Below are 27,822 nucleotides of genomic sequence, written 5' to 3'. Positions count from 1 at the left end.
ACCCTCACCCCACCCTCAACCCCTCACTCACTCACCCTCACCTCACTCACCCTCACTCACCCTCAACCCCTCACCCTCACTCACCCTCACCCTCACTCACCCTCAACCCCTCACCCCTCACTCACCCTCACTCACCCTCAACCCCTCACCCTCACTCACCCTCAACCCCTCACCCTCACTCACCCCCACCCTCACTCACCCCTCACCCTCACTCACCCTCAACCCCTCACCCCTCCTCACCCCTCACCCCCACTCACCCTCACTCACCCTCAACTCCCTCATCCTCAACCCCTCACCCTCAACCCCTCACCCTCACCCCTCACCCTCAACCCCTCACTCACCCTCAACCCCTCACCCTCACTCACCCTCAACCCCTCACCCTCACTCCCCCTCACCCTCACTCACCCTCAACCCCTCACCCTCACTCACCCTCACCCCTCACTCACCCTCACTCTCACTCACCCTCACTCACCCTCAACCCCTCACCCTCACTCACCCTCACTCACCCTCACCCTCACTCACCCTCAACCCCTCACCCTCACTCACCCTCACTCACCCTCAACCCCTCACCCTCACTCACCCTCAACCCCTCAACCCCTCACCCTCCCTCACCCTCACCCTCCCTCACCCTCACCCTCCCTCACCCCTCACTCACCCTCACTCACCCTCACCCTCACTCACCCTCAACCCCTCATCCTCACTCACCCTCACCCACCCTCACCCTCACTCGCCCTCAACCCCTCACCCTCACTCACCCTCAACCCCTCACCCTCACTCACCCTCAACCCCTCACTCACCCTCACTCACCATCAACCCCTCACCCTCACTCACCCTCACTCACCCTCAACCCCTCACCCTCACTCACCCTCACCCTCACTTAACCCTCACCCTCAACCCCTCACCCTCACTCACCCTCACCCTCACTCACCTCAACCCCTCACCCTCAACCCCTCACCCTCACTCACCCTCACCCTCACTCACCCTCACTCACCCTCAACCCCTCACTCACCCTCACCCACCCTCACCCACCCTCACCCTCACTCACCCTCACCCTCACTCACCCTCACTCACCCTCACTCACCCTCAACCCCTCATCCTCACTCACCCTCACTCACCCTCAACCCCTCACCCTCACTCACCCTCAACCCCTCACCCTCACCCTCACTCACCCTCAACCCCTCACCCTCAACCCCTCACTCACCCTCACTCTCACTCACCCTCACTCACCCTCAACCCCTCACCCTCACTCACCCTCACTCACCCTCACTCACCCTCAACCCCTCACCCTCACTCACCCTCACCCTCACTCACCCTCAACCCCTCACCCTCACCCTCACTCACCCTCAACCCCTCACCCTCACTCACCCTCAACCCCTCACCCTCACTCACCCTCAACCCCTCACCCTCACTCACCCTCACCCTCACTCACCCTCAACCCCTCACCCTCAACCCCTCACCCTCAACCCCTCACCCTCACTCACCCTCAACCCCTCACCCTCACCCTCACTCACCCTCACAACACATATTGTGTTACAATAGGTGTCACATTTGCGAAAGATAAAACTATTGGCATTGTAAATAACAAAGCTATTAATTTCGCTATTTTCAAAACAAGCACATAAATAAAAAATGTGTCCTTTACAATACCAATAGCTCAAACTTTCCTAATGCGAGACCTATTGCATTGCTGTGCTTCTCTCCCCTGCTGCACTCTCCTGCTCTCTAGAGATGTGGCCTAACGACCAGAGCTGCCATCCAAGTGACGTAAATACAAAACATGTTGCATTCCAAATGCTATAGGCGTCACATTCGCGAAAGTTATAACTATTGGCATTGTAAATGACAAAGCCATCAATTTAGCAATTTTAAAAACCAACAAATAAATAAAATATGTCATTTACAAGACCAATAACTCCAACTTTTCTAATGCGAGACCTATTGCATTTCCAATGCTTGTTTCTTCTCTCCATGTATTTTTTATTCTGCTCTACACATAGAACAAGGAAATGCCTCTTGTGATTGTTTTTGGGCAGGAAGGTGCACCTTCCTGCACAAAAATAAGCATGTCAATAACCCAGATACCCTTACACCATGGTGTAATGCCTTGTATGGTAAAGTAATGCATTGCTAAGACGCATTCATGGTTCGGACCGCGTTGTCAAGGCAGGCATTATAAATGCCTACGTGGTTCCGACATACAACAGTATGGTGGTCTAGTTTTGTTTGTAGCATTTGCATAATATTGTCCCAGTCCACATCTGTGGCTACTCTTCTTGTACCGCTTTGTTGTGCCATGAAAGGTGCACTCTCTGCCTCTGCCTTTTAAGATCAGCAAGCCATACCTTTGTCTTTGATGCATCCTTCAATTTCCTATTCATGGCTATTCTGCACTTTGCCAACACAAAAGCCAGATCTACGAATTTGTATCTGACCTTCAATCTTTTTGATCTGCATATGTGACCCAGCACACTTGACACTAGAGTGCATTTCTATCTCTTTTTTCTATTATCGCTGATATAAGGGTTGCTAAGTACCCTAAAATTGTTTTATCACTGCAATCCCAAAACCAGCCGCGGCCGGTAGTGGGAGTACCGGCCGGGCGGTGACGTGGGGAGGGGCGAGGGTGGGGGGTAGTAATGTATGGATTACGGACTATAAAAGTTAAGTAAACATAAAAATAAATAAAACAAATTTTGTTGCACACACTGCATCACGAAATGCGACGCAGTGTGTGCAACGAAATTCATTTGATTTATTTTTATGTTTACTTACCGTTTAAAGTCCGTAATCCATACATTACTATCCCCCACCCTGCCCCTCCCTCTCCCCACGTCACCGCCCGGCCGATACTCCCACTACCGGCCGCGGCTGCCCAAAACACGTTTTAGAAATCAGACACAGATCCAATCACATCTTGGGTAGCAGTCTGTTGCTCCAAGGTACATCTTAGCTATCTTCCCTGGGAAAAATATGCCTAATGCAAGTAATTGAACTGTATGCGCTTCAAGCAAGCATTTCTTAAAACTGTTTGGGTCATTTTTATTGTCCTGATCTCACACTTTCTGGATTTTGTCCTGCTTATCCAATGGGTTATGATCACCAATCTCACTTTACCAATTTTCTTGATCTCGGAAGAAATAATGACTCAGCAAAATTCAGTTGAGTAGTTGTCCCAGCCTTGACCTAAAACCCAAATTTTCCTTCTGTCAAGCACTTAGCACTTTGGCCGTTTTTGATCACACTCAGCTCAATGGGGTTGGAAACATGGACAGTGCTGCATAAACATGAATGAGAACTCTTCAAACCCAAAGTGAGATAGACATACATTTTCCCCAAAAAAGTTTTACGTAGTTAAGGTTGTCAAGTTTCTTGCTCTCTTTGGCTCTTGGGAAAACTCTCATGTCTTGCATTCAGTGATATCGTTACATGTCCACCCTGTAGCAGAAAACCCTGAGGTTGTGCGATATTTGGGTGCCAATTGTTTTTTCTCCCTTGGATAGGTTCTTGCTGGTTTTGGAAGAGAGGCTGGAGGAGGACGTTCTGTGTTTTGATGTCTGTGACATTGTTCTCAACCACTGCCCAGAATTTCGCCGGGTCTACCTTCCTTATGTCACCAACCAGGCCTACCAGGAACAGACCTACCAGCGTCTCCTGTATGTATGGGGTCTGCTTCATCACTGTCTTCTTTATCTTGCTGTGTGTCTATCAGTCTGCCAGCCTACACATTTGTGGTAATCGTTGGAAATGTCAACTCTTCACTTGCTTCCACTTATACTATGTACCTTTTGTTAGGTCCTCTAACAGTCATTTGAGGTAGGGCTGGTTACGTTGCAAAAAATAGAGATCCCTGCAAGATGAATCATCACCTGCATTGGTGAAGTCATTGATCAACCAAAAACAAACACTTAAGGCTTAGGTCTGTTTTTTCTAATAGATGCATGGAATCCAAGGCCCAATCAGACTGGGTCTCACTACTGCTCGGGGGAATCCTTGATCCAACTGGACTTTTCCTCCCATTTCACCACCATACAGTAATATGGACTCCTGTGACCTTCCAGGATGCTCTTCGCAGCACTTTACAGGTACAGGGAAACTATGACTCGACCGGCCTGTGCCTCTCAGACCTGCTTTGACACAGAAGGGATTTTAGGGGCTAACAAGCCTTTTGATCGCAGTCTGCCCTATTTAGACAGAGGGGCATATTCACAAGAAAGTGGCGAAGTGTTTTGTTAAGCCAAGAAGGCTATCGACACGATTCATCACTTTAGAAACGCATGGCTGGACCATATTTACTAGAATATGGTGCAGCCCTGCGTTTCCCCCTGCGCTGGCGCTAAATTTAGCTGCCTAGCGCCAGCGCAGAAACCCTCGCACCATAGTGCAAGGGTGCCTGTGTTGAGGGGAAGATTGTTTATGTATAGGAAGGTCCCCCTTCCTGCACATAAACAATCTTTAAATGCCGTTTTGTAACTTCTATGTGTGCTGCTTAATACAGCACACATAGAAGTTGCAAAACAGCATTTTATTTTAATGATTGTTTATGTGCAGGAAGGGGCACCTTCCTGCACATAAACAATCATTTGTGTTTTGCTTTTTCTGTATGTGCTGCACAACGCAGCACACAAGAAAACAGCAAAAACAAGGAGAAATAAAGCATTTCTACTAGTTTCGCCTGTTTAAGACCAGGTTTTCCCTGGTCTTAATTTTGGCACTGCCTTCTATTTACGCTGCTCTTGTATATATGGGGCAGCGTCAAAATCAATGGGTGTTAAGATAGAACGCGCACCACAACACCCATTGCCCTCCCCTTTCAAGCTAAGTGTAGCGTGAAAGGTTCCCTAATTTACAAGGCAGCTTTAAGTCACTTTAAGTGGCTTAACGCTGCCTTGTAAGTAAGGCGAAGCTCCTATCGCCACCATGTCACTTTCAGTGAAGTTGTGGTGCAATAGGAGCTTGTATATATGCCCCAGAGTGTTTTGAGAACCATCCAGAATGCTCAAGTGTCTACTTCTAACATAGAATTATTAAGCCACTGTTGCCATGGACCCCCAGATACGTGTCTCTAAATTTTTTGTGTTGCTCCACAGATTGGAAAACCCTAGGTTCCCAGGAATCCTGGCCAAGCTTGAGGAGGACCAGGTCTGTCAGCGGCTACCACTCACATCCTTCCTGATACTGCCATTTCAGAGGATAATGCGCCTCAAGATGCTGGTGGAGGTAAAGCCACACTAGGCTTCCATTCTAGGTGGAGGATTTCCTAAAATATATTCTTCGATGGTGTCTTTCAGTCTGACCCAGAGACTATAATGGAGTCATTTCGGCCTTTGTTTTCAAAGTACTGCAAACAGCACTCTCTTATTTGTCTACTTTCAGTTTCCAGTTATGGTGTCTGTTTATCCCCATAGAACATATTGAAGCAGACAACACAGGGTTCAAGGGACGAAGACACAGCAACAAAAGCTTTCAACGAACTAAAAAAGGTGAATTTAGTGGTATATGGGCAAGTCCCATGTTTAGCTCAGAGTGTGTGTCTATCATTTTGTCTCATGTCTCTGTTTTCATGCATTTTTTCTTTCTAAGCTCTGAGGACTTATATCTGAATGTGCAAGACATTTTCTCTAGTTCCTGGTGCTGTTAGTGACCGGTATCGTCATTTATCATTGATGTCCCAAAGATTTATGTACTATTGAACTCTATTCAGACAACCAAGTGTCTGACTACGTCAGAGGGGTGGGAGTTGAGGGGCTGCTGAGGCCTAAATGTGGTGTTTGAGGTCTTTTGACACTGGTGTCCTGGGTGCCATCTTATAATGGCTCTACAAACTGGACGATGTACAACCTATTCCAGACTTGACTCTCAGGGTAGCAAGGGCAAGCGGTTATAGGTTTTTCAGGGGTGTAGCGTCTGTGTGTGTGTGAGTCGGTGGAGGTTATGAGGTCAGAACTCAAGCGCCAGCCGGCAGACACAATAGTATAATGTCCAGGCCAGTAACTAAAAGTTCATCAATCATACAGCAAAACTAAATACTACACAAGATGATGAAAACGTAATAGAGGGTTGCAATCTTTTGCACATAACAGTGAAGCACTACGCACCCCTTCACCCCTAGCCCTCCTCTCCTTCCCATTATGGTCCAAGTTTCTTTCTGTACAGTTCCCAACATTATGCAGAGAGGTCAAGGATTAGCCACAGGTTCAGATAACTCAGAAGAACAACTAAGTTCAATGTATTTTTCAGCCCTTGGTTAAAAAGTCTTAAGCAGCGCAGTGGTGTTAGCCATGCGCATCAGTCACTGTCCCCATATGCAAGCTAAACTCCCTGTTTACCTGCTCTTTGTTATGGTGCAATTCAGGCAGTTTGGCAGAAACAAGATGCACCCTCACCGTCATAGTACTTGGCCTGTCTTTGCAGAGAGCCGTAGTGGCAGCCTTGTTCAGGTCAGAGTACGTGGAGCAGGCTCACTGGGCAGGTATGTGTAGTCACACCAATCTTCAGCAGCAGTGGCACTGGCAACTGCAGATTGGTGATTGGCAATCTCAGTTGAGACATTCCGGCGAGCTCCTTTGCGATGATGTCTCTGTGACAGTTGCAACCTCCTGACTGATCCTGTCTTTATACTTCAGCAGTGATGCAGCTTCGTTTTCTCCACCGTTATCAGCAGTACCATTATAGTGGAGTGGTTAGGATCCCCCATCTATAAACAGTGTCTACACAGAACACAGGGGATGTGTGTAGGAAGCTGGTACTGAAAATACTATACCAAAGTAAGGTCAAGAGTCCAGTTGCTATCCAGAGGCTTTTCAGAGGCTCAAGTAAATAATACTTATGCTCTCTTTTGTAGTGGTGTGGGCAAGCAATTAGGCTTATCATAGGGCAGTGCTATGCATTTGTCGTACAAACACAGGAAAGAAATGATTACACAGACTCAATGACTAAATCCGAGACCAATATGTAAAAATATAATTTTTTTGTATATTTATTTCTTAGAACCAAAGATACTTTGTTGCAGTAAAATATGTTCAATGTAAAAGTAGGCACAGTGCATTTTTCAATCAGTACAATGTTATCCTGTGGGAAAAAACACAATCAGCGGTATGCAGGTAAGTAAATGATTTACAGTATTGAATTTTTGGATGAAGAATCAGTACCAGGCGTAGAAAATCAGCTTCCCAGTGTGGTCGCAGTTGGGGAGGGGGTCATCCTGCAGAGGCTGTAGGCGTCGACATGGAGTCCGGAGGGGTCAGCCCACGAGGTTCTCTTACTCAGGATCGCTGGGAAACATTTTCTGGATAGGTGGGCCTCTTGGACTCGGGCCATGGGCGTTGGGTACAGAGGTGGTCGACTTTGCAGTTCCACCTACAGAGCTTTGGTCTTTAAACTTGATTTTCTTTTGACAGGTCTGCTGTCCACAGGAGATCGGGATTATTTTTAGAAGGCAGGCCATCCTCCCAGGGTTCTGGATTTCGCTGGGCTGAGGGATGAGTCACTGTTCTGTAGCAGGGTCTTTGAGAGCTGCAGACAGGCCTGTATGAATGGGGCCAAGTCAGTTGGTGTCTTCAGTCTTCACTGCTGCACAGCTCTTCTTTGTCCTCTTCTTCATAGGTCGTCGATAATCTGAGGATTAAGGTTCAGGGGTGCCCATAAGCACTCAATTTAGGTAAAGATTAATGCCCACTCCCACTGGGGAGGGGGCATACCCCTAACCCTATTGGCTAGAATCCTCCAAAACAATATGGAGGATTCTCAAAGGAGGGGGTCACTTCAGTTCAGGGCACATTTGGGGTGGTTCTGGCTGAGAGGGGATAACCTCTCCAGCTTATTAATTTTCCGACAGACCTTGCCGCCAAAAATGGGCCTTAGTCAGGGGGACAGGCATCTCCACTAGCTGGGGAGACCCTGGTCAGCATAATTAAGGACGGGAAGCCTTTGAGGCTCACTGCCTTTCAATGCTGTTCTTGATTGGGAGTAGGTGTGGATCACCTCCACCCAGAGAAGGCTTTGTTTTTGACCCACCTCAGGGGGTCGGAAGCATGTCAAGAGGTGGCTGGCTGGTTCAGACAAGAAAGGCACACACTAGTGGGTTGGTAGGTTTTCAGGGCGCACCTCTTAGGTACCCTCTGAGTACATTTATTAATGAATCCAACACTGGCTTCAGTGTGGGCTCATTTATCCGAGATGTTTCGTACCAAACATCTTGGGATTCGGTGAAGCCACCATGGAGCTGTGGAACTCGTAGTGACAAGCTCCCAGCCCATGCACTCAGTATGGCTTCACTTTGCATTTATAATGTCTAAGAATGGATTTAGACACTATAAGGGCATATCTGCTCATGCAGTTATGACCTCAAATGAGGTATAGTGCATCATGCTTTAGGGCTGTAAGGCCTGCTGTTTGGGTGACTTACCTATGCCCCTTGCAGTGCTGGTAGGCCTGGCACCCAGGCAGGTGTCCCAAGTCGACTCTTCACTTTTATATGCACCAAAACACGCAGGCTGCAGTTACAGTGTGCATGTGTTTGGTCTGGGGTCTCTTAGGCTGGCATAATACAAGCTGCAGCCCTTAGAGACCCTCACTGTTTACAAGGACCTTGGTACCACTGGTACCTTTTACAAGGGACTTATATGTGAGCCAGAGGTGTGCCAATTGTAGAAATAAAGGCACGGTGATGGGAAAGAACACATGCACTGGGAACCTGGTTAGCAGGAACCCAGTGCACATTCAGTCAAAGATGCATCAGAGTCAGGCAAAAAGTAGGGGTAACCATGCCAAAAGGGATACTTACCTTTAATATGGATCCACTGTCTAAGGTTTCACAACTGGTTTGATTTTGTCCTTTTACAAATGACCTGGCTGCTTACCAGGCAAAGTGATGGTTCTCACATCAGGTAGCATTGGGGCTGGCTCTAAGTAGGTGGCCCCAGCAGGTGGAGATAATGAAGTGTGAGTTCTATGCACGTGGCTGTCATCAGCGTTCCTGAAACAGTAATCAGAGACAGGGAAAAGGGCAGACCTCGCCTATGAACCTGCTCATGTTGAACATCAGAAAGTGCAGTCCTATCGCTCTCCCGACCATCCACCCAATGGCGTTGCTCCAGAAGAACTAATGGGCAGTCCATTGCTAACAAGCACTTCAGAAAATTTCTAAAGGCAGCCCTCTTCATCTTCCTCATTTAGGGGTCCATTAGGATGACGGGCGGACTTTGCCCGCCCGTCATCCCATCGTAAATCGGGACCGCCCGCCATAAGGGCGGGGGTCCCGGGGGTGTCATTAGGATGTGCCCGCCACAGTGGCGGGCACATCCTGTATTTTCAGCATTGTGGCGGGCGGTGCTCTCTGCACCGCCCGCCACAATGCTGAAAATGCACTTTCACATTGTCATTTGCAAAGCGGCAGGCACCGTGCGGTGCCTGCCGCTTTGCAAATGACAATGAAGGGGGGTACCACAGGTACCCCCCATGTGCACCCCCCACCTGTACTTCACTCTGGGGGCCCGCAGGGGGCCGCCAGAGTGAAGACCGCATGCCTTTCCGTGGCGCCGACGCGGAAAGGCACTGAACACCACACATCATAATATGTCTGGCGATGTCTATTAGACCCCGCCACCATATTATTCCTTTTCCGCCCCGGCCGCAAGGTGACCGGGGCGTAAAAGTGGCGGGCGGTGTTTCCCTCCGTTGCGGTCCCCCCCCGCCATTGTAATGTGGCGGGGGAGGAAAGGGTGGCGGGCGGGCATTTATGTCGGGCGGATCGCCACCGCCACCATGGCGGTGGCGATCCTCCCGACATCGTAATGGACCTCATAGTGTCTGTGTCTCCACCCTCCACCAACAGGAATGCAAGCAATACATTTCCACTGCCTGGTGAAGCTATCTCTGTCCCCTATGTTGTGCCATACCAAACCAGAGACATCGAAAATGGATCCCTCTGGGACCAGTACGCAGACTCGCACAATACACAGAGCCCTGCTAACATACATGTGCTACACATGCACTGTGCATATACATACACTTGACTTGCATGCAGGATGTCAGTGCAAGGTTCTTGGTACCACGTAACACTGTAACTTTACACAAGGGTGGCAAGTTGACCTCACTCTCACAAACACAGAGAACAAGGTTTGACCACACTGCATATTCATAAAACGCAGCACAGTTTATATGATGTCTCCAGGGAAGAAACAGTAGTCTGCTGCAGGGACAGTAGTCCACTGTCTAGCATGAGGTCATGGTTTGTGTGCTCCTCCAGGTCACAGAACTGGTTCTGGATATCGCATTGTAAAATACAGGCAGAAACCTCTGCACACACTCTAGATTAGCATGATACCGGGGCCAAAATCAGTCAGGATACCATTGTTTGCTTGCAGTTGAACACTCAGGGCATGAGTACATGCCCAGTTAGCATGCTAGGGACATTCCCGCCCCAACACTAAGTGCTCCCTTTGTACTGCTGTGTTTCCATTGGTGGCGTGGGTGAGCAGGTGAGGGTTATTCTAGGGGGTGGTAGTATTACTGAAACTCAGATTCAATGTGATACCAATCAAACACAATTTGAGCCCAGACAGAGCTTTTGGATGAGAAAAGTTTAGGCTTTCATATACAAATAGAAAATGCAGAGCTGTTAATACGGGACACGGCGCAGAAAACAAATTTCTAGAATTTTTGCAGTCAAGATTTAACTCTAAATACTATCTTTTATTGATGACCTATTGGAATGCATGCAGTTTGTTTTTCTAATATTATGTTTTTATCCAATGCGCCCGAGAAAATAAAATCAATACAAAATTATAAAGACACAACTGAAAAAAATCATGATTTCGAGCAAGACATAAGACAACACAAAAATAAACTATATGTGTAATAAACTAGGTTAAGTCTTTCAGGCATCTGGTTAACAGAACCAATGATGAAGGAAAGCAAATGGATATTGGAAGTTTGTTTGACATTTTTGCACCTTAGAAAACAAAGGATCTAAACTGAGAGGCAGCAGGATTATGTTGACGATAAACAGGGAACCTTGTCTGGAAAAATGTACATTACTTGTAGGTTGATGAAGATGGACTATGTTAACAAGGTACAAAGAAGCAAAGCTCTTTATTAATTTGAAAACAATTCTGCACTAGTGAAATTGAAATTAAGCAGGCAGCCAGTGCAGGTGAGATATATTATCAGAATTACAAGACTAAATAAGTGAAGACTAGATTGTCTTGACAGCAAAGTATATCGTGGAAGTTCTGCATATGATCAATAATAATGATCAACATAAGACATTGCAAGATATTTAATAAGAAAATGAACATCAAGGCAATGAAGGAATTAATATAAGATTGCATTTTCTTATGTATATAAAGTTTATTAAAGCACGTCTGTGAGACCAGAGAGATTTGTTCTTGGAAATGGGACCAGAATAAAAGATAATTAGCTAATTCTAGGACTTAGTTTTACAGGTTTCCCCAGTTTAAGCACCCGGGACACAGGGCTACTTGTAGTGCATCCTTTGGGAATATAGAAAATGAGATACCATCCAAATTTCCACTTCAGAGCATGGATTGAGTCAGTACAGAATGGAAATGGGAAACAAGTCTGAGAATCTTCTAAGTAAAGATTCACGTACAAACTAAAATATATCCATTGAACATAAAGCAGATAGAATTAAAGAATGATCCACATTTGGAAAATAGAGCATAGTTCCTGGTCACATGACTTAAGAAAGATTTTACATTCAGTGAATAGGGCCGTTTCCTTGGCTTGACCTGTGCAGAAGTCAAACTGGAGGGGAGAAAAAAAAGCATGCTCAGAGAGGTAACAAGATATTTTACTATGGACAATGCATTTCAAGATTTTGAACAAAAAAGGCAACTTTCTATAGAAGAAAGTGATAAATCCAAAGACGTTTTCTTAAAATAAAGGAATAATGGTTGCAAATTTAAATAAGACTGGAAAATAACAACAGAAGGGACAATAAAGAATGTAGCAAGATAGGGTAAGAGTAGAGGATATACAGAATTAACAAGAGAAGCAACAAGTGGGTAACTGGGGGAAGAAATGGTTTGTTCTGGAATCATGCATAATTACTTCGACAACAAAGTTACTGTTCACAGTTAAGAGATACGTATAAAGTCTCAAATTATACAGCCTAATTTTAGGGATCTAATTCGTACAGGAAATTTAATTGGCACCTCACAATTTGCATTCAATGAAGACACACATACCAGGTACCTATAAGTTGTTAACTGCGTTTTGCTTTGGAAACTATCTGGTACGGGAGTAGGAATTAAGGTGGCACCCACAGGTTGCAAGATCACTCTGCAGTGTTTGGGATAACTGAGCACCTTGGTTTCAATTTAGGGTGCCACAGGATCTTCTGACTGCAATATCTCAGACAGGAACCATAAGTCAGAAAATAGTGGTTCAGTGGTTCTGACATCAGGGCAACCAGCCACAACCAACACAGCACCAAAGAGGCATAGGTTGGAAAGGCAACCCTAACATTCCCTGTCTTGCTATGTTGCTATGTGCAGCTTAAGTGGGACGTGTATGCCCAGACGTGGGTCCCCTGCTTTCGGCACCACTGGATACAAGCTAGCCTGATGAGGGGGTGATACCCTGAACCCGGTCCCAGGATGCTTGTTTCCGGTCCAGGCGGGACCTGGCCTGAAAGTTCGGGCTGGACTGTTCCTGTAGAGAGCAGGGTCAAGACTGATTTGCATATGGCTGGGTCTAAACTGGAAAGGCATGGTGGGCCAAAAAAAACAATCGATTTAGACCAAGATCTTTGTACTGGGAGTGAATGTTTGACTACTAAATCCATCAATTGTTCTTTTTTCTCTTAAACAAACTGCCTGTTGCAGGGCTGAATGGAAGATCTCTTCTTTATTCCCACAGATCCTGCTTCCATTCCCCTCCCTCTGCAACGTGGTAACACGTGCCTCTGTTCCCTCCTTGGTTTTAGCATGCGACGTTGTCCCTGCCATACTAAGCTTGGCGTCTATAAACCAGCATGTTTATAGTGTGTTACCAATGCTGCCTTTTTGGGTGCCTTTTATGTTTCACACATTTCTGTGTTTTTTTGAGGTGGGACATTTGCTGATGTGTTTCTCATTTGCCATAGCTTGTAAAGGAGTGCAACGCCAGCGTCCAGTCAATGAAGAGGACCGAGGAGCTCATCCACCTCAACAAGAAGATTCACTTTGAAAGTAAGGTGAGTCCTTAGTAGTCCAGGTTTCTGATGCGGACTGGAAAAGATAAGTGTGGAATAATACGAAAAGGTTTTAGTGTCAGAGAGGTCATTAACATTGGAAGTGGAAGCATCGAGGCCCACTGAGGGAAGAGAGAAGATAAGAGGCATGGAGACCATGGAAGACAGGGCAGGCATTGAAGCTGTGGCATGTGAGAAGAGGCCTCAGTGCCTTGAAAGGAAAATAAAGGTAATGAGGCCTTTGGAAGAATGGGCAGGTACTGATGTTTTTGGAAGCGAGTATAGACATTGACACCTTGGGAGGAGAGGACGGGTATGAAGGCATATCTTTTCACAGTCTACACCGACAAACTTGGACTGAATTGTGGATGTTAATTCTTCTTATTATTGCATCAGTTCTCTCACCCATTCATCATTAACGGTTATGCATTCCTTCACGCACCCGGGTGAAGTTCCACTTGCCCTTAGCCATCCTGTGGATTTTGGTAGCGTTGCCCTGACATCCCCTCATTCTTTTCCTGCTTCAGATCTTCCCACTCATCTCTCAGTCACGCTGGCTCGTGAAGCACGGAGAACTGGTGGAAGTGGATACACAGATGCCAACAGTTTCTGGGTCAAGGCTGAAGCTCTGTAGCAAACCGGTGTACCTGCACCTTTTCAATGACTGCCTTCTGCTCTCTAGGAAAAAAGAGTAAGTATGAGCAAGAGAGGGATTCTGTCTGTTTCTAGGAACACAATAGACACTTAAAATGGATTTTGTCCCTTATCATCAATGCTACATATGCCTCCAAATTCTCCAACCAGTCTTTTGGTTCCCTGTATGCTAATAATTTCCTCAGTGTTCTGATTAAACTCACCCCAGTGGCCCGAACTGCCCTCTACCAACCAGTACTGCAAGCAGATCACAGAGAAAAGATGGCCAGAGCCCTTCCTAATCTACTCCTCTCAGAACCAAACAACCTCTCTCTACCTTAGGTGCTACCACATGTACTGGAGGAATCGAGCACCTTATCCAACCTCCTTCCCTCAGACGCCAACCAGCCAGTTTTTTAAAGATGCCAAAAAAATAGACAACCAAGAGCAACCATCCTTTAGTCCCCAGCTTTAGCCTGGCTGTTTAGACTTTAGAGAGTTTTGTAAATCATGTGTTTTGTGTTGTTCTTGAAAGGCCAGCCCTCCTTTTTACAGATCTTTCACTGATCCTGCCTTCACCCTTTAAGGGTACTGTGAAGCTACCTACTGTGCTTTTACCCACGATTAGTGCAAACTTTTTTGTTGCCTTGCCTAAGTGACATTTTGGCATTGCACACACTAACCCATGCAACACTCCCTGCTCATCTCCCGCTCCTGCGTGCTGACAGGTGAAAAGGTGGCTTGTGGTAGGGTGGACTAAAAATAATTTTTACAAAAAATAAGTCAGCAGTTTTCCATGATGTGATGAAGACTACTGCATGCACATCTGGGATCCTCACTTTTATTTTGGTCGTGCCTTCACACTACTGTGTGTTGGACGAAAAGTACAGGTGGCAGCATGCCATGTTTTGTGAATCCTTGGTATGACCCGATATTTTTATCTGTGTCATTGAGAATGTGATCTACTTAACCCTCTTGTGTGATATGTCGCTGTTATTTCTACCTCAGAACCTTTAGCTGACATATTGTGTGTTTGTCAAGTGTGTGTGTGTGTGTGTATAGCATGCATTAATGCATGTGGTAGTAAGGCTCTGTATGTATGAGTCTGTAGCCAGTGGGATCCATTTTGTATGCGTCTGGTTTCCAATGACACAAGCTAAAGGGTGAGGACTGCTTCCCCCGTGGAAGTGTATTTCTTGCATTCCTATGGCTGGAGGGTGGGGAACCAGACACTGAGGTGAGGAGGATGGAGACAAGTATATCTTTAGAAATTCAGTGAAGCCTTTTTTAGCAAAGGGCTGCTGATAAATTTTTCCTGGGCACTGCTATTTGGTCAATGGTAAGGTGGAGGGTGGGACTGCGGTTTCTGTTAATGGTGAGGAGGGTTGTAAGTCAGGCCTGCCCTTTTGTCTGACCCTGATTACTTCTTTAACAAGCATCAAAAAAGACATGCACTATGATGCACCCAGCACTGGCCTCATCATAGCGCTTTTAAAAAAACTTTAAGCCATTTTGCATGTGCAACATGTAAAAAAAATTGAGAACGACAATAGATCTCACATATGCGAAACCTGTTGTCTTTGTCAATCCTTGTATACTCTTGAATTTCCTGCTTTTACCACAAACATTGCCTTTAACAAGCACAAATTCATAACGTGGCTTTACACGTTCAAAACTGCCCTATTTGCAAACGTGGGCCACTTTTTTATCTATTTGATTTGCTAATGGATGCCACTTTTATTTTGGTGCCCGGGCCTAATTTCTGTCCCAGTCCAACCCTGTATACTCATTTACTGGCTGATTACTATAAAATGAAAAAAGAAAACTTGGCTATATCACAGCTTCCCCTGTTAAATTGTGTGATCTTAGGCAAATATTTTATTTCACTAAAACTCCTTTTTCTTCATTATTGCGAATGAATGCACTTTCAAATATGTGAGCTCAGAACACCAGTTGTACAAAAACCTATTCTGTTTGATTGAATAGATTATAATGTGGCTGATAATAATATGGACCAAGTAGAGGGTTTAACATGACAACTATTATTGCCTTTTAGTTCACTAATGGTTCATGTTTAAAAACTTTTCATAAAGTACCTCTCCGTGTAGTGCTATTATGTGATGTGTTATTGACAAAGCTTCCAGATGTTAAAGACATTTTTAAAAAAAATTGGTTTGAAGACACTGTTAGACCTGTCTGCCTCTGGGTAGTCCCTCCTATTAATTATTTATTTTGTCCCCTTTTTGCCCCTCATTCCCTTTTTTATCTTTTTGTGTCCACTAGATTTTTATGGTGTTGGCCTGGGGGGATAGATGCTCTTTTGCCCTCATGATTTTTCACCTCAGGCCTAGGTGCCTTTCATGACTGGAATTCACCCAGTTCAACAAAATGGTGGCTACTAACTGCCACAACTGTCATATCCTTGAATGCCCCATAGGTTAACATTAAGGCCTTCCAGAACCTTCTGGACCCTACTGGACTCCGAGTGGTCAGGCTATATAAGGGCAGAGGTCAGGAAGCCATTTTGTGCAGTACAGGGAGTTGGAGGAGAGAGGCAGTGGTGTGAGGAGGAGGACGCACTGGAAGCAGTAGTTGTCTGAGTAATAGTCAACCTCTTCAGGAAGACGTTCCCCCTCTGGCCCCTGACCAAACCCTCCCATCGGACTCCACTTTCTGTGGGAACCGGTGCAGCTGTGGCCATTGGCCCCTGAGCCCCTCTTGACCCTCTCCCCCAGTTTCCTAACTACTATCTGGGAACTTGCTCCCTACTTTTTCCCTTCGAGGACCCAGCCTACCAGTATTTCGGGAGAGAAGACCAGGGCGAGATCCGTCACCCTACGCCGCCGAAGAGCCACTGGAACGGAGGCGTGTGTTGGCGTAGGTGTTGTTGGGCTGAGCGACTGAGGGAAGTAGCGCTAATCCCGGCGCAGGCCCAGTGGTACGGTTGTAGGAGAGGCGGGGAGCCGGCGAAGCACTGATCCCCCGTGCCTGCGCTGTAGCGGTGAGTGGATCGCCACACGAGGGAGGCGGCGCCTAGCGGGAACAATGCTCAGCCGCGCCTGCGCTGCTTCTTGGTCTGGGAGAGAGTCGCGAGGCTCCCGCGGGTGACTACGACTCCAGTCACCCCCGTCTGATACCGTCTCCTGGTGGGCTCTGGAGCGAAGGGCCGGTTACCGACCAAGGAGTAGCTGGAGGAAGGGAGAACTGGACCTTTAATTCAGCAGCCTTCAGTTAAACCCAAGTAAGGTGCAGAAAGAGGGGGGAAAGAGTAACAAGAGTCCGGGGAAACCGCTAAGACTCTGGGAAGGAGTTCTGTCACGTCATTTCCCTCAGGAATAACTGTTGGAGGTTCCCCACACCTTTTGAATTCATCGGTTAACTCTGTAACTAACCCTGTCAGGGAAAAGGAGGTCTGTTCAGAAGACCTGTTGGGATAAAGGCTCAGAGGGATAAGTAAAGCAGAGAATCACCTCGGCGTTGGGAAAGTGACCTGAGACACTGAGGATACCGGAAATTGAGAGTGGTGTATATTTTGGAATTTTCTTACAGGGGAGGAAGGGAAGAAGACGTCGAGATCTCAACCTGTGCTTTATTGCGAATAAGTGATGACAGAGCTGTTAATGTAGTAGTTGTGGACTGAAATTCTGGGATTACTCACTGATTGGGAGGAAGGTGCCATACAGTGGGGGAAGAGGAAATCTACCAGAGTTCCATGACCTTGATATTCCCAAAGCAATAGGCTGGAGTAGGTGAAATATAAAAGTGTAATTGTTCTTTTGGTGTAACCAGGAGTCCTCAGCTTGGGGTGGACAATCCATCACTGTAAACAGGGCTATTAGAGTCTGTTAAGAAAGTATTTCCTAAGAATAATTCTATGTTGGAGAATTAAACACTGCTGAACGGGGTTCTCCTAATGTTACTGAGTATGTGGAAAGAACTGATAAAAATTGCACAGTGTACCTCATTGTAAACTACTGAGAGAGAGAGAGAGAGATCAACAAAAATATTTTTATAAACCAGCTTGTATTTTTACACAAAGATTGATGTAGTGTCATTTTTGAGTGGAATTGCTTGGAGTTACTGCTGGGTTGTGTGCAACCTTTACACATGTGCCTCTAATAGATGACTGTCTTACCCTAGACCAGGCTACCCTAGGTGACCTGACAACTCTAGGTCCAACATATTGGTGTCTAGCGGTGGGATCACAACTGTGGTTGCAACTACTCTGCAGTAACTAAGTGTAATCCACTGACCTACACCAGGAGTTTTCTCCTGGCGGCCTTCCTAATTTTTTTTACTTTTGCTTTTTCCAAATTTATTCCTGGTGGTGGGGTGGAGGTAGCTTCAGGTTGCCCTTGTAACTCTATTCTTTTTGTGTGCTTGACCTTGAATTGCCTTTAGCAAAATGGAATTTGCACTGGAAGAACTGGACACTTATTCTGTGGCCCAACTAAAAGACTTCTGTCAACAAATGGGAGTGTTCTTTAAGCGTGGTGCCAAGAAGGGGGAACTCCAGACCAGTTTGAGGGCTTGGGTGGAAGCGCGCAGAGAAGGGAAGGAGGAGGATGAGGGGACAGACCGGGACACGGTCATAGAGGTAGAGGGATTATTCCACCCTGAGGTAGGAAACCTACTCCCAGGACCTATGACCTCCTCTAGGAGGGGCAGTAGTGTCTCCGGGGAAAGCTTGACCGAAGCGGAGCTCACAGACAGGAGGGAAAAAAGGAAGCTGAAGTGGGAGTTAGCCAGGTTAGAACAGGAGAAGGAGGAACAGAGGATGACTCATGAGCTTAGACTAAAAGAGCTAGAACTCAAGGCTCTACAGTTAGGACTCGCCAACTCTCCAAATGGTGGCAGCGAAACCAGAGAACCAACCAGGGAGTCCAGACCCTACCTGCCTAAGGATATAATTGCCAGCTATAGTCAGGGGGATGACATAGCCAAGTGGCTGGCTGCCTATGAGGTCTCCTTAAGAGCCCATGGGATCCAGGAGAAACACTGGGGGGGGGGGGTGTTGTACAAGTACATGCCTCCTACTGGTCGGGACACCTTGTTAGCCTTAGAACCGAAGGAGGAGACCAACTACCCCACTATGAAGTTAGCGTTGATTAGAAAGTTTGGGCTAACCCCGGAAAAGTATCGCCAAAAGTTCAGGGGGAGCCACAAGTTAAGCACCCAGAACTGGGTGGATTTCCTGGATTACGCAAGGAAGGCATTGGAGGGCTGGGTACAGGGCAGTGAGGTGAGGGACTATGAGGGTTTGTATGACCTTTTTCTTAAAGAGCATCTACTCGAGAAATGTTTTCCCGAGCTGCGCCAGCACCTGGTGGACAGCAAGCTGACCAACCCCCGGAAGCTTGCAGAGGAGGCGGACATCTGGGCAAGTACCCGGGTGTCCTCAAAGGGGACTGGAGGGGATTCCCACAAGGCCGGACAGGGCGCCCCTCAGAAGAAGGAGGGGGGAGATAAAAAGCGGGAGTTCTCTAAAGGTCCCCAAAATAGTTTCCAGGGAAAGGGAACAGGTTTCACCCCTAAGGCTAACCCGCTCAGAAACCCTCATCCTGGCCAGAGCCAGCAGCCAAGGGTTGTCCACTGCTTTGAGTGTGGTGGTGTTGGACATTATAAGGGAGATGTCAGATGCCCAAAGAGACCACCCCCTCCCACCGGAGGAAAAGCCCCGGGAGTAGCTAGTGTAGCGCTCGGGGAGGAGTTGCCCTTAGATAAGGGGGGTGAGTGGGCGGGTGTCACCTTAGTGTCCCTGGGAGAACGGAAGATGGTTCCTAAGATTCAGGTGCCCCCAAATACTACTAAGTATGGGCAGTGGATCACCATCAATGGCCAGAGAGGGGAGGCTCTGAGAGATACAGGAGCCAGTATGACTATGGTGAGAAGTCAACTGGTGTCTCCAGAGCAGGTGATTCCCAATGTACTCCACCCCGCCGCGATGGCTGACGGCAGAATGGGCCACTACCCCATGGCCGAGGTTCCCTTTGAGTGGGAAGGGGTTGCAGGTTCACTTCGAGTTGCCGTAAGCCCTGCCGTGCCAGTTGATTGTCTGTTGGGGAATGACATGGAGCACAATGCTTGGAGAGAGGTGGAATACCGGACGCATTCAGAGATGCTAGGTACACCTGACTGGGCCTGTGTAAGCACAAGGTCTGCGACTGCCCGGAGAGGGAGTTCGCCTGGGTTGGAGCCTGTAACAATGACCCAACCCGCTGCCAAAAAGGGACAGACCCGAAGACAGGAGAAGCCTGCTTCGGCTTCCACACCCCATGTGACAGATCGGCCACCTGCGGTGGTGGACCAGGAGTCCGTGGAGGGGGGAGTAGTTTCTCTGGAGGACCTGCCCATCCCTGCTGAGTGGCATGTGGAGGGAGGGCCTGCCAGAGAAGAGTTCTGTAAGGGGCAGATGGAGTGCCCTACCCTTGAGGGACTGAGGCGACAGGCTGAAGCCCAGGCAGCAGGGGACGTTGCGGGACACTACCACATTTACTGGGAGGATGGACTCCTCTACAGTGAACCCAAGGTACCCTTACCTGGTTCATCAAGGGCCTTGGTAGTCCCGCAACGGTACCAAGCCTTTCTGCTGGAATTGGCTCATGAAATTCCCTTGGCAGGACACTTAGGTCAGGACAAGACCTTTGCTCGGCTTGTCCCCCACTTTTACTGGCCTCAGATGAAAGTGGCGTCTAACTCCTACTGTCGGACGTGTGTAACCTGCCAAGCCAGTGGGAAAACAGGGGTGAAGCTGAAAGCTCCCCTGGAACCACTTCCTGTCGTTAGCACCCCCTTTGAAAGGGTGGGCATCGACATTGTAGGGCCATTGGATCCACCAACAACAGCTGGTCACAGGTTCATCCTGGTTCTGGTGGATCATGCCACACAGTACCCAGAGGCAATTCCTCTGACGACTGTCACTGCACCTGTGGTGGCTAGGGCCCTGATGGGGATCTTTACCCGAGTGGGTTTCCCCAAGGAAGTTGTGTCCGACAGGGGAACCAACTTTATGTCAACGTACATGCGGGCAATGTGGAAGGAGTGTGGAGTGACCTACCGGTTCACCACTCCCTATCACCCCCAGTCCAATGGACTGGTAGAAAGGTTCAACAAGACCTTGAAGGGCATGATCAGAAGTATGCCTGAAAGCCTGCGGAGGAAATGGGATGTCCTCCTACCCTGTTTGCTATTCTCCTACAGGGAAGTGCCACAGAAGGGAGTGGGCTTCAGCCCCTTTGAGCTTCAGTATGGGCACCCTGTACGCGGTCCTCTCAGCCTGGTGAAGGATGGATGGGAAAAGTCTCCCAGGAAACCCCCCCAGGATGTGGTGAGCTACATGCTGGCCTTCAGGAGCCAAATGGCGAAGTTGTGGAAGCAAGCTTCTGACAACTTGGAGGCCAGCCAGGCAGTAATGAAGGAGTGGTATGACCACAACGCTCACCCGGTGGAGTTGGAGCCTGGCCAGAAAGTGTGGGTGATGGAGCCTGGAGAGCTAAGTGCCCTCCAGGATCGCTGGACAGGCCCCTTTGAGGTGTTAGAAAAGAAGGGTAAGGCCACATACCTGGTGGACCTTAAGACCCCTCGACAGCCCCTACGGGTGCTACATGCTAACCGACTCAAACCCCACCATGAGAGGCCCGAGGTCATCTTAATGATGGTGACTGATGGAGGAGAGGAAGCGGAAAGCGAACCTCTCCCAGACTTGTTCTCGTCTCAGGAAAAGGATGGGTCAGTGGAGGGAGTGATTCTCTCCCCATCCCTAACTCCTGAACAGCGGGAGGACTGCCGCCAGATACTGGAGCAGTACTCTACGTTGTTCTCCCTTGTCCCGGGAATGACTCACCTGTGTACCCATGATGTGGACACAGGGGGCAGCCCACCAGTGAAGTCAAAGACCTACCGGCTGTCCGACAAGGTGAAGGCTAGCATCCATGGTGAGGTTACCAAGATGCTAGAGCTAGGAGTTATAGAACCTTCCAGCAGCCCCTGGTCCAGTCCGGTGCTTCTAGTGCCAAAAGCCACTCCACCAGGCACCACTCCAGAACTGAGGTTCTGTGTGGATTACCGGGGACTGAACTCAGTTACCAAAACTGATGCTCATCCGATCCCTAGGGCGGATGAATTAATTGACCGGCTAGGCGCTGCCCAATATCTCAGTACCTTTGACCTCACTTCAGGGTACTGGCAGATCTCCTTGACAGATGGAGCAAAGGAAAGGTCAGCCTTCTCCACGCCTGAGGGACACTTCCAATTTTGTGTGATGCCCTTTGGGCTCAAGAATGCCCCTGCTACATTTCAGCGGCTGGTGAACCAGGTCCTCTCCGGAATGGAGGGTTTCTCCGCTGCCTACCTGGATGACAATGCTGTCTTCAGCAGCAGTTGGGAGGACCATTTGCAACATTTGCAAGCAGTTCTCCAGGCCCTGAAACAAGCTGGTTTGACAATCAAGGCCAGCAAATGTCAGATAGGGCAGGGGTCGGTTGTGTACCTTGGACACTTGGTGGGTAGGGGAACAGTGCAGCCCCTCCAGGCAAAGATTGAGGCAATCATGGCCTGGGAACCCCCCAAGACCCAGACTGAGGTCCGAGCTTTCCTGGGCCTCACAGGTTACTACCGTCGCTTTGTGAAGGGATATGGCACTATGGTAGCGCCCCTCACAGAGCTCACCTCAAAGAAACAACCTCGACGGGTAGTTTGGACAGAGGCGTGTCAGCAAGCCTTTGAAAAGTTGAAGCAGGCAATGTGTGCAGCACCGGTCCTGAGGGCCCCAGACTTCTCCAAGGAGTTCATTGACCAGACAGATGCATCAGAACATGGCATTGGGGCAGTGTTGTCGCAACTCAATGAAGAGGGTCTGGGTCTGGTTCAGCCTGTAGTTTTCCTATCCAGGAGACTACTTCCCTGGGAACAGAAGTGGAGTGCAATTGAGCGTGAGGCTTTTGCGGTGGTGTGGGCTCTGAAGAAGCTGCGGCCATACCTGTTTGGCTCGCACTTCCTGGTTCAGACTGACCACCGCCCCCTTCGTTGGCTGATGCAGATGAAGGGGGAAAATCCCAAGCTGTTGAGATGGTCCATCTCCCTACAGAGAATGGACTTCCGGGTGGAACACCGGCCTGGAGTGGACCACGCCAATGCAGACGGTCTCTCCAGGTATTTCCGCCTTAGTGATGAGGACTCCCAAGGGGTTGGGTAGCTCTCCCCACTTTCAGCTGGGGGGGACGCGTGTTAGACCTGTCTGCCTCTGGGTAGTCCCTCCTATTAATTATTTATTTTGTCCCCTTTTTGCCCCTCATTCCCTTTCTATCTTTTTGTGTCCACTAGATTTTTATGGTGTTGGCCTGGGGGGATAGATGCTCTTTTGCCCTCGTGATTTTTCACCTCAGGCCTAGGTGCCTTTCATGACTGGAATTCACCCAGTTCAACAAAATGGTGGCTACTAACTGCCACAACTGTCATATCCTTGAATGCCCCATAGGTTAACATTAAGGCCTTCCAGAACCTTCTGGACCCTACTGGACTCCGAGTGGTCAGGCTATATAAGGGCAGAGGTCAGGAAGCCATTTTGTGCAGTACAGGGAGTTGGAGGAGAGAGGCAGTGGTGTGAGGAGGAGGACGCACTGGAAGCAGTAGTTGTCTGAGTAATAGTCAACCTCTTCAGGAAGACGTTCCCCCTCTGGCCCCTGACCAAACCCTCCCATCGGACTCCACTTTCTGTGGGAACCGGTGCAGCTGTGGCGATTGGCCCCTGAGCCCCTCTTGACCCTCTCCCCCAGTTTCCTAACTACTATCTGGGAACTTGCTCCCTACATTTTCCCTTCGAGGACCCAGCCTACCAGTATTTCGGGAGAGAAGACCAGGGCGAGATCCGTCACCCTACGCCGCCGAAGAGCCACTGGAACGGAGGCGTGTGTTGGCGTAGGTGTTGTTGGGCTGAGCGACTGAGGGAAGTAGCGCTAATCCCGGCGCAGGCCCAGTGGTACGGTTGTAGGAGAGGGGGGGAGCCGGCGAAGCACTGATCCCCCGCGCCTGCGCTGTAGCGGTGAGTGGATCGCCACACGAGGGAGGCGGCGCCTAGCGGGAACACTGCTTACCCGCGCCTGCGCTGCTTCTTGGTCTGGGAGAGAGTCGCGAGGCTCCCGCGGGTGACTACGACTCCAGTCACCCCCGTCTGATACCGTCTCCTGGTGGGCTCTGGAGCGAAGGGCCGGTTACCGACCAAGGAGTAGCTGGAGGAAGGGAGAGCTGGAGCTTTAATTCAGCGCCCTTCAGTTAAACCCAAGTAAGGTGCAGAAAGAGGGGGGAAAGAGTAACAGGAGTCCGGGGAAACCGCTAAGACTCTGGGAAGGAGTTCTGTCACGTCATTTCCCTCAGGAATAACTGTTGGAGGTTCCCCACACCTTTTGAATTCATCGGTTAACTCTGTAACTAACCCTGTCAGGGAAAAGGAGGTCTGTTCAGAAGACCTGTTGGGATAAAGGCTCAGAGGGATAAGTAAAGCAGAGAATCACCTCGGCGTTGGGAAAGTGACCTGAGACACTGAGGATACCGGGAATTGAGAGTGGTGTATATTTTGGAATTTTCTTACAGGGGAGGAAGGGAAGAAGACGTCGAGATCTCAACCTGTGCTTTATTGCGAATAAGTGATGACAGAGCTGTTTATGTAGTAGTTGTGGACTGAAATTCTGGGATTACTCACTCATTGGGAGGAAGATGCCATACAGTGGGGGAAGAGGAAATCTACTAGAGTTCCATGACCTTGATATTCCCAAAGCAATAGGCTGGAGTAGGTGAAATATAAAAGTGTAATTGTTCTTTTGGTGTAACCAGGAGTCCTCAGCTTGGGGTGGACAATCCATCACTGTAAACGGGGCTATTAGAGTCTGTTAAGAAAGTATTTCCTAAGAATAATTCTATGTTGGAGAATTAAACACTGCTGAACAGGGTTCTCCTAATGTTACTGAGTATGTGGAAAGAACTGATAAAAATTGCACAGTGTACCTCATTGTAAACTACTGAGAGAGAGAGAGAGAGATCAACAAAAATATTTTTATAAACCACCTCGTATTTTTACACAAAGATTGGTGTAGTGTCATTTTTGAGTGGAATTGCTTGGAGTTACTGCTGGGTTGAGTGCAACCTTTACACATGTGCCTCTAATAGATGACTGTCTTACCCTAGGCCAGGCTACCCTAGGTGACCTGACAACTCTATAGTCCAACAGAGACTATATAATATTTTACATGAGTTTTGTTCTATGACTTACATAGCATGCATTTTCAGGGCGCAGCTCGTGTACGGATTCTAAGATCCGATACAGACCCTTGGTTCCGCTCTGACTCGCATCTCCCTGTTAGAAGCCCATGAAAGAAGATCTGTTTGATGATCCAGGAAGGATTCAATAATAAATGCTGGACAGATGCCTATATTCAGTTCCAGTAAAGTGGATTTTGCCCCTCATTCTACTGATCATAATCTTCTGGGCACAGAGGAGTGTGAATACTGGGAGAGCAATATTTTGATAAGACACTCACATAAGAGGTGGGGGTTGCATGCATTACCTTGATCTAACATCCCAGTGCTTTTTTAGGTCTCGCCTAGACGAAAGCAAAAGCGAAGCTTTTGCTGTCTAGGGCGAGACAACTTATGTTATCACTTTTTGGGGAATGTGGACAGCAGACTGTCACGCGCTTCTCCTGCCGGAGATTTGACCTCGTGGGCGCGCTTTGGCGTCGCTTGCTACATAGTCAGTTTCGCTTTTAAAGGGGCTGGCGTCAACGCGTCTGGAAGTTAGTTGCAGTCGCGCGCGCACACAGCCACGCTCACACACACACACATACACACACGCAGGCAGGCAGTCAGGCACGCACGCACACACACACACACTGCATACACACACGCTCCCCCCCCTTACCTCACCGGGCTCTTTTCTTGCTGGAATCCCTGTTTTCTTGTGGGCTCTGATGGGGGGGGGCGACGCGGCCAGGGGCTCCAGTGCTGCTACGGCAGTCCCTGCGGTGCACGAGCTGGGCAAGACGGCGGCTGCGCAGGATTCGGCTGGATGACGTCAGCTTCCTTCAGTGTGCACGAGCTGGGCAAGACGGCGGCTGCGCAGGATTCGCCTGGATGACGTCAGCTTCCTTCAGTCCGTCCTCCGTATTCATTCTATGGGGGATAGACCGGTCCCTCTCTCCCTTTTTATTAATCACTTGTTTACAATTGCAGCAGCACAGGAGGATGAGCTGTAGCTTGTAATATGGCGACCACACATTTTGTGTTGTGCACGGCTAATTATGATGCTTTGATGTGTATAGCGCGAGCACGTCACTCGCTTTCATTTAAGTTTAATGGCGCTCGCTTTCTTGTCAGTTTAGTGCTTGTTTAACAAGCTTCCCGTTGTGCGCTTTCCTGTAATGGCTGACACTCCATTTTTGGTTTTTAACAAGCGTCCCGTGGTGCGCTTTCCTGTAATGGCGGCCACACAACTTTGCACGAGGGTCCTTTATCTTACTTTTTTTTAACAAGCGCCCCGTTGTGCGTTTTCACGTAATGGCAGCCGCGCAACTTTGTTTACATGCGGATCGTCAAAACAAAAGTATGTGGCCGCTATTAAAATGCTGGACCCATGCACAATTCCACCGTCAGGTTTCTGGATTCCAGGGTCTCAGAGATGGTTAGCGGGTCTTGCAGGGAGAACCGGGTTGAGGAGTCAGCCTTTAGTGGCTAGAATGCAGGCATCGGTACCCGTGCTGCTTGTGAGGAAAAAGCATGGGGAACTCTGCTTCAGATTTGTCTGAGGATGTTTTCCAGGTAAACTTAGATCATTGCAATAAAAAAACTGCTGCACACTGGCTTCCATGTGAGTTTCTGTGCGCAGCAACTTGTCAGCGTCTACCCAACTGTCTGATCTGTGACCAGCTTCACTTAAACCATTTGGACTCCTAAACTTCTGTTGCTGCTCTTACTCGTGGCCATCTTCACAGGTTAGTGAGTTTTCTGCATGATGTTAACATATTTCCACGCTACATATTTAAAAATTAAGTGGGTAACTGCAATTTTCTTGGAATTAAACGCACCATCTAAATATGCACTTGTTTTTCTAATAAAATACATATTTGAATAATGGAAAATTGGTCCCACCCTCACTTATGTTGTCTGAGTTATCACCCTATCATCTGCGTTACCCTGCTACCAGCCTCCCTCCTGCTTTTATGTAGCCCTGCTCCCACACGTATTAAAAAAAGTCATAATTCTTCCCCCTTCCGCTGCCCATGTTGCTCCTCCCACCTGCCCACCCTCCCCTCATTGTCTGTTGCCCCTAGCGTCTATAACAAAAAAATGCTGTGACATAGCTATCGCTTTTTTCCCCCCACCCGCCTTCTGTGCTGCTTCCCACCCTACCTTTAAGCCGACTGGTACCCCGTCCTCCCTCCTGCCAACAATAAAAACAAGCCCTATGACGCTGCAAGCACTGGCTGTTTCATAGTTTTTTTTTTATATATATATATACAACTTTTCCGCACGCTGTACATCATAGCTAAAAGGCATTAAAACATTGACAAAACCCAATGCCTTGAATAGGAGCAACCGATTGCCTTTGCCGTTGCGTGTTTACGTTTGAGTTACATTTGGCAACCGAGGTCTATCTCCACATGCCCTAAGATGTGCACTTGGTGAGGCCCTTTAAAAAGAGTGCAAATATTGTCAAGTTCTTCAATTTCCATCCAACAAGTCACCTTATTTGACACTCTCGCAACTAGCGTAACCTAATTACCGTGGCACACACAGGAATTGCACAAACTAACATTTCCAAATTCCAGCTACTTGGCGTTTGTTTTCATCATTTAAATATAATCAGTTTCCTTTTTTTTTTTTTTTTTACAAGTGTCTGGTAAATCTAAATCCTCTTCACAAAACAAAAGTTTAAGTTATTGGCATTGTAAACTAAAATGCCTTTGACTTATGTCTTAAAAAACAAAACATAAATAAAAGGCATT

General features: G+C 48.0%; 1 protein-coding gene across 1 annotated transcript in view; it reads left to right on the top strand.

The window, feature by feature from the left end:
- ARHGEF19 (Rho guanine nucleotide exchange factor 19) overlaps nucleotides 1-27,822 on the top strand; it is a 368,972-nt gene that overhangs the window by 279,409 nt on the left and 61,741 nt on the right. Inside the window, exons 8-12 of the mRNA XM_078642838.1 lie at nucleotides 3,501-3,653; nucleotides 5,088-5,217; nucleotides 5,406-5,480; nucleotides 13,109-13,198; nucleotides 13,723-13,886. Of these exons, the coding sequence (XP_078498964.1) occupies nucleotides 3,501-3,653; nucleotides 5,088-5,217; nucleotides 5,406-5,480; nucleotides 13,109-13,198; nucleotides 13,723-13,886 (612 nt within the window). The remainder of the gene's footprint in view (nucleotides 1-3,500; nucleotides 3,654-5,087; nucleotides 5,218-5,405; nucleotides 5,481-13,108; nucleotides 13,199-13,722; nucleotides 13,887-27,822) is intronic.

Source organism: Lissotriton helveticus, chromosome 5_1 (genome assembly GCF_964261635.1).
Source record: "Lissotriton helveticus chromosome 5_1, aLisHel1.1, whole genome shotgun sequence".
Taxonomy (NCBI): Eukaryota; Metazoa; Chordata; class Amphibia; order Caudata; family Salamandridae; genus Lissotriton; species Lissotriton helveticus.
Note: the sequence above shows the minus strand (reverse complement) of the source record. Positions and strands in the feature narration are given on the sequence as shown.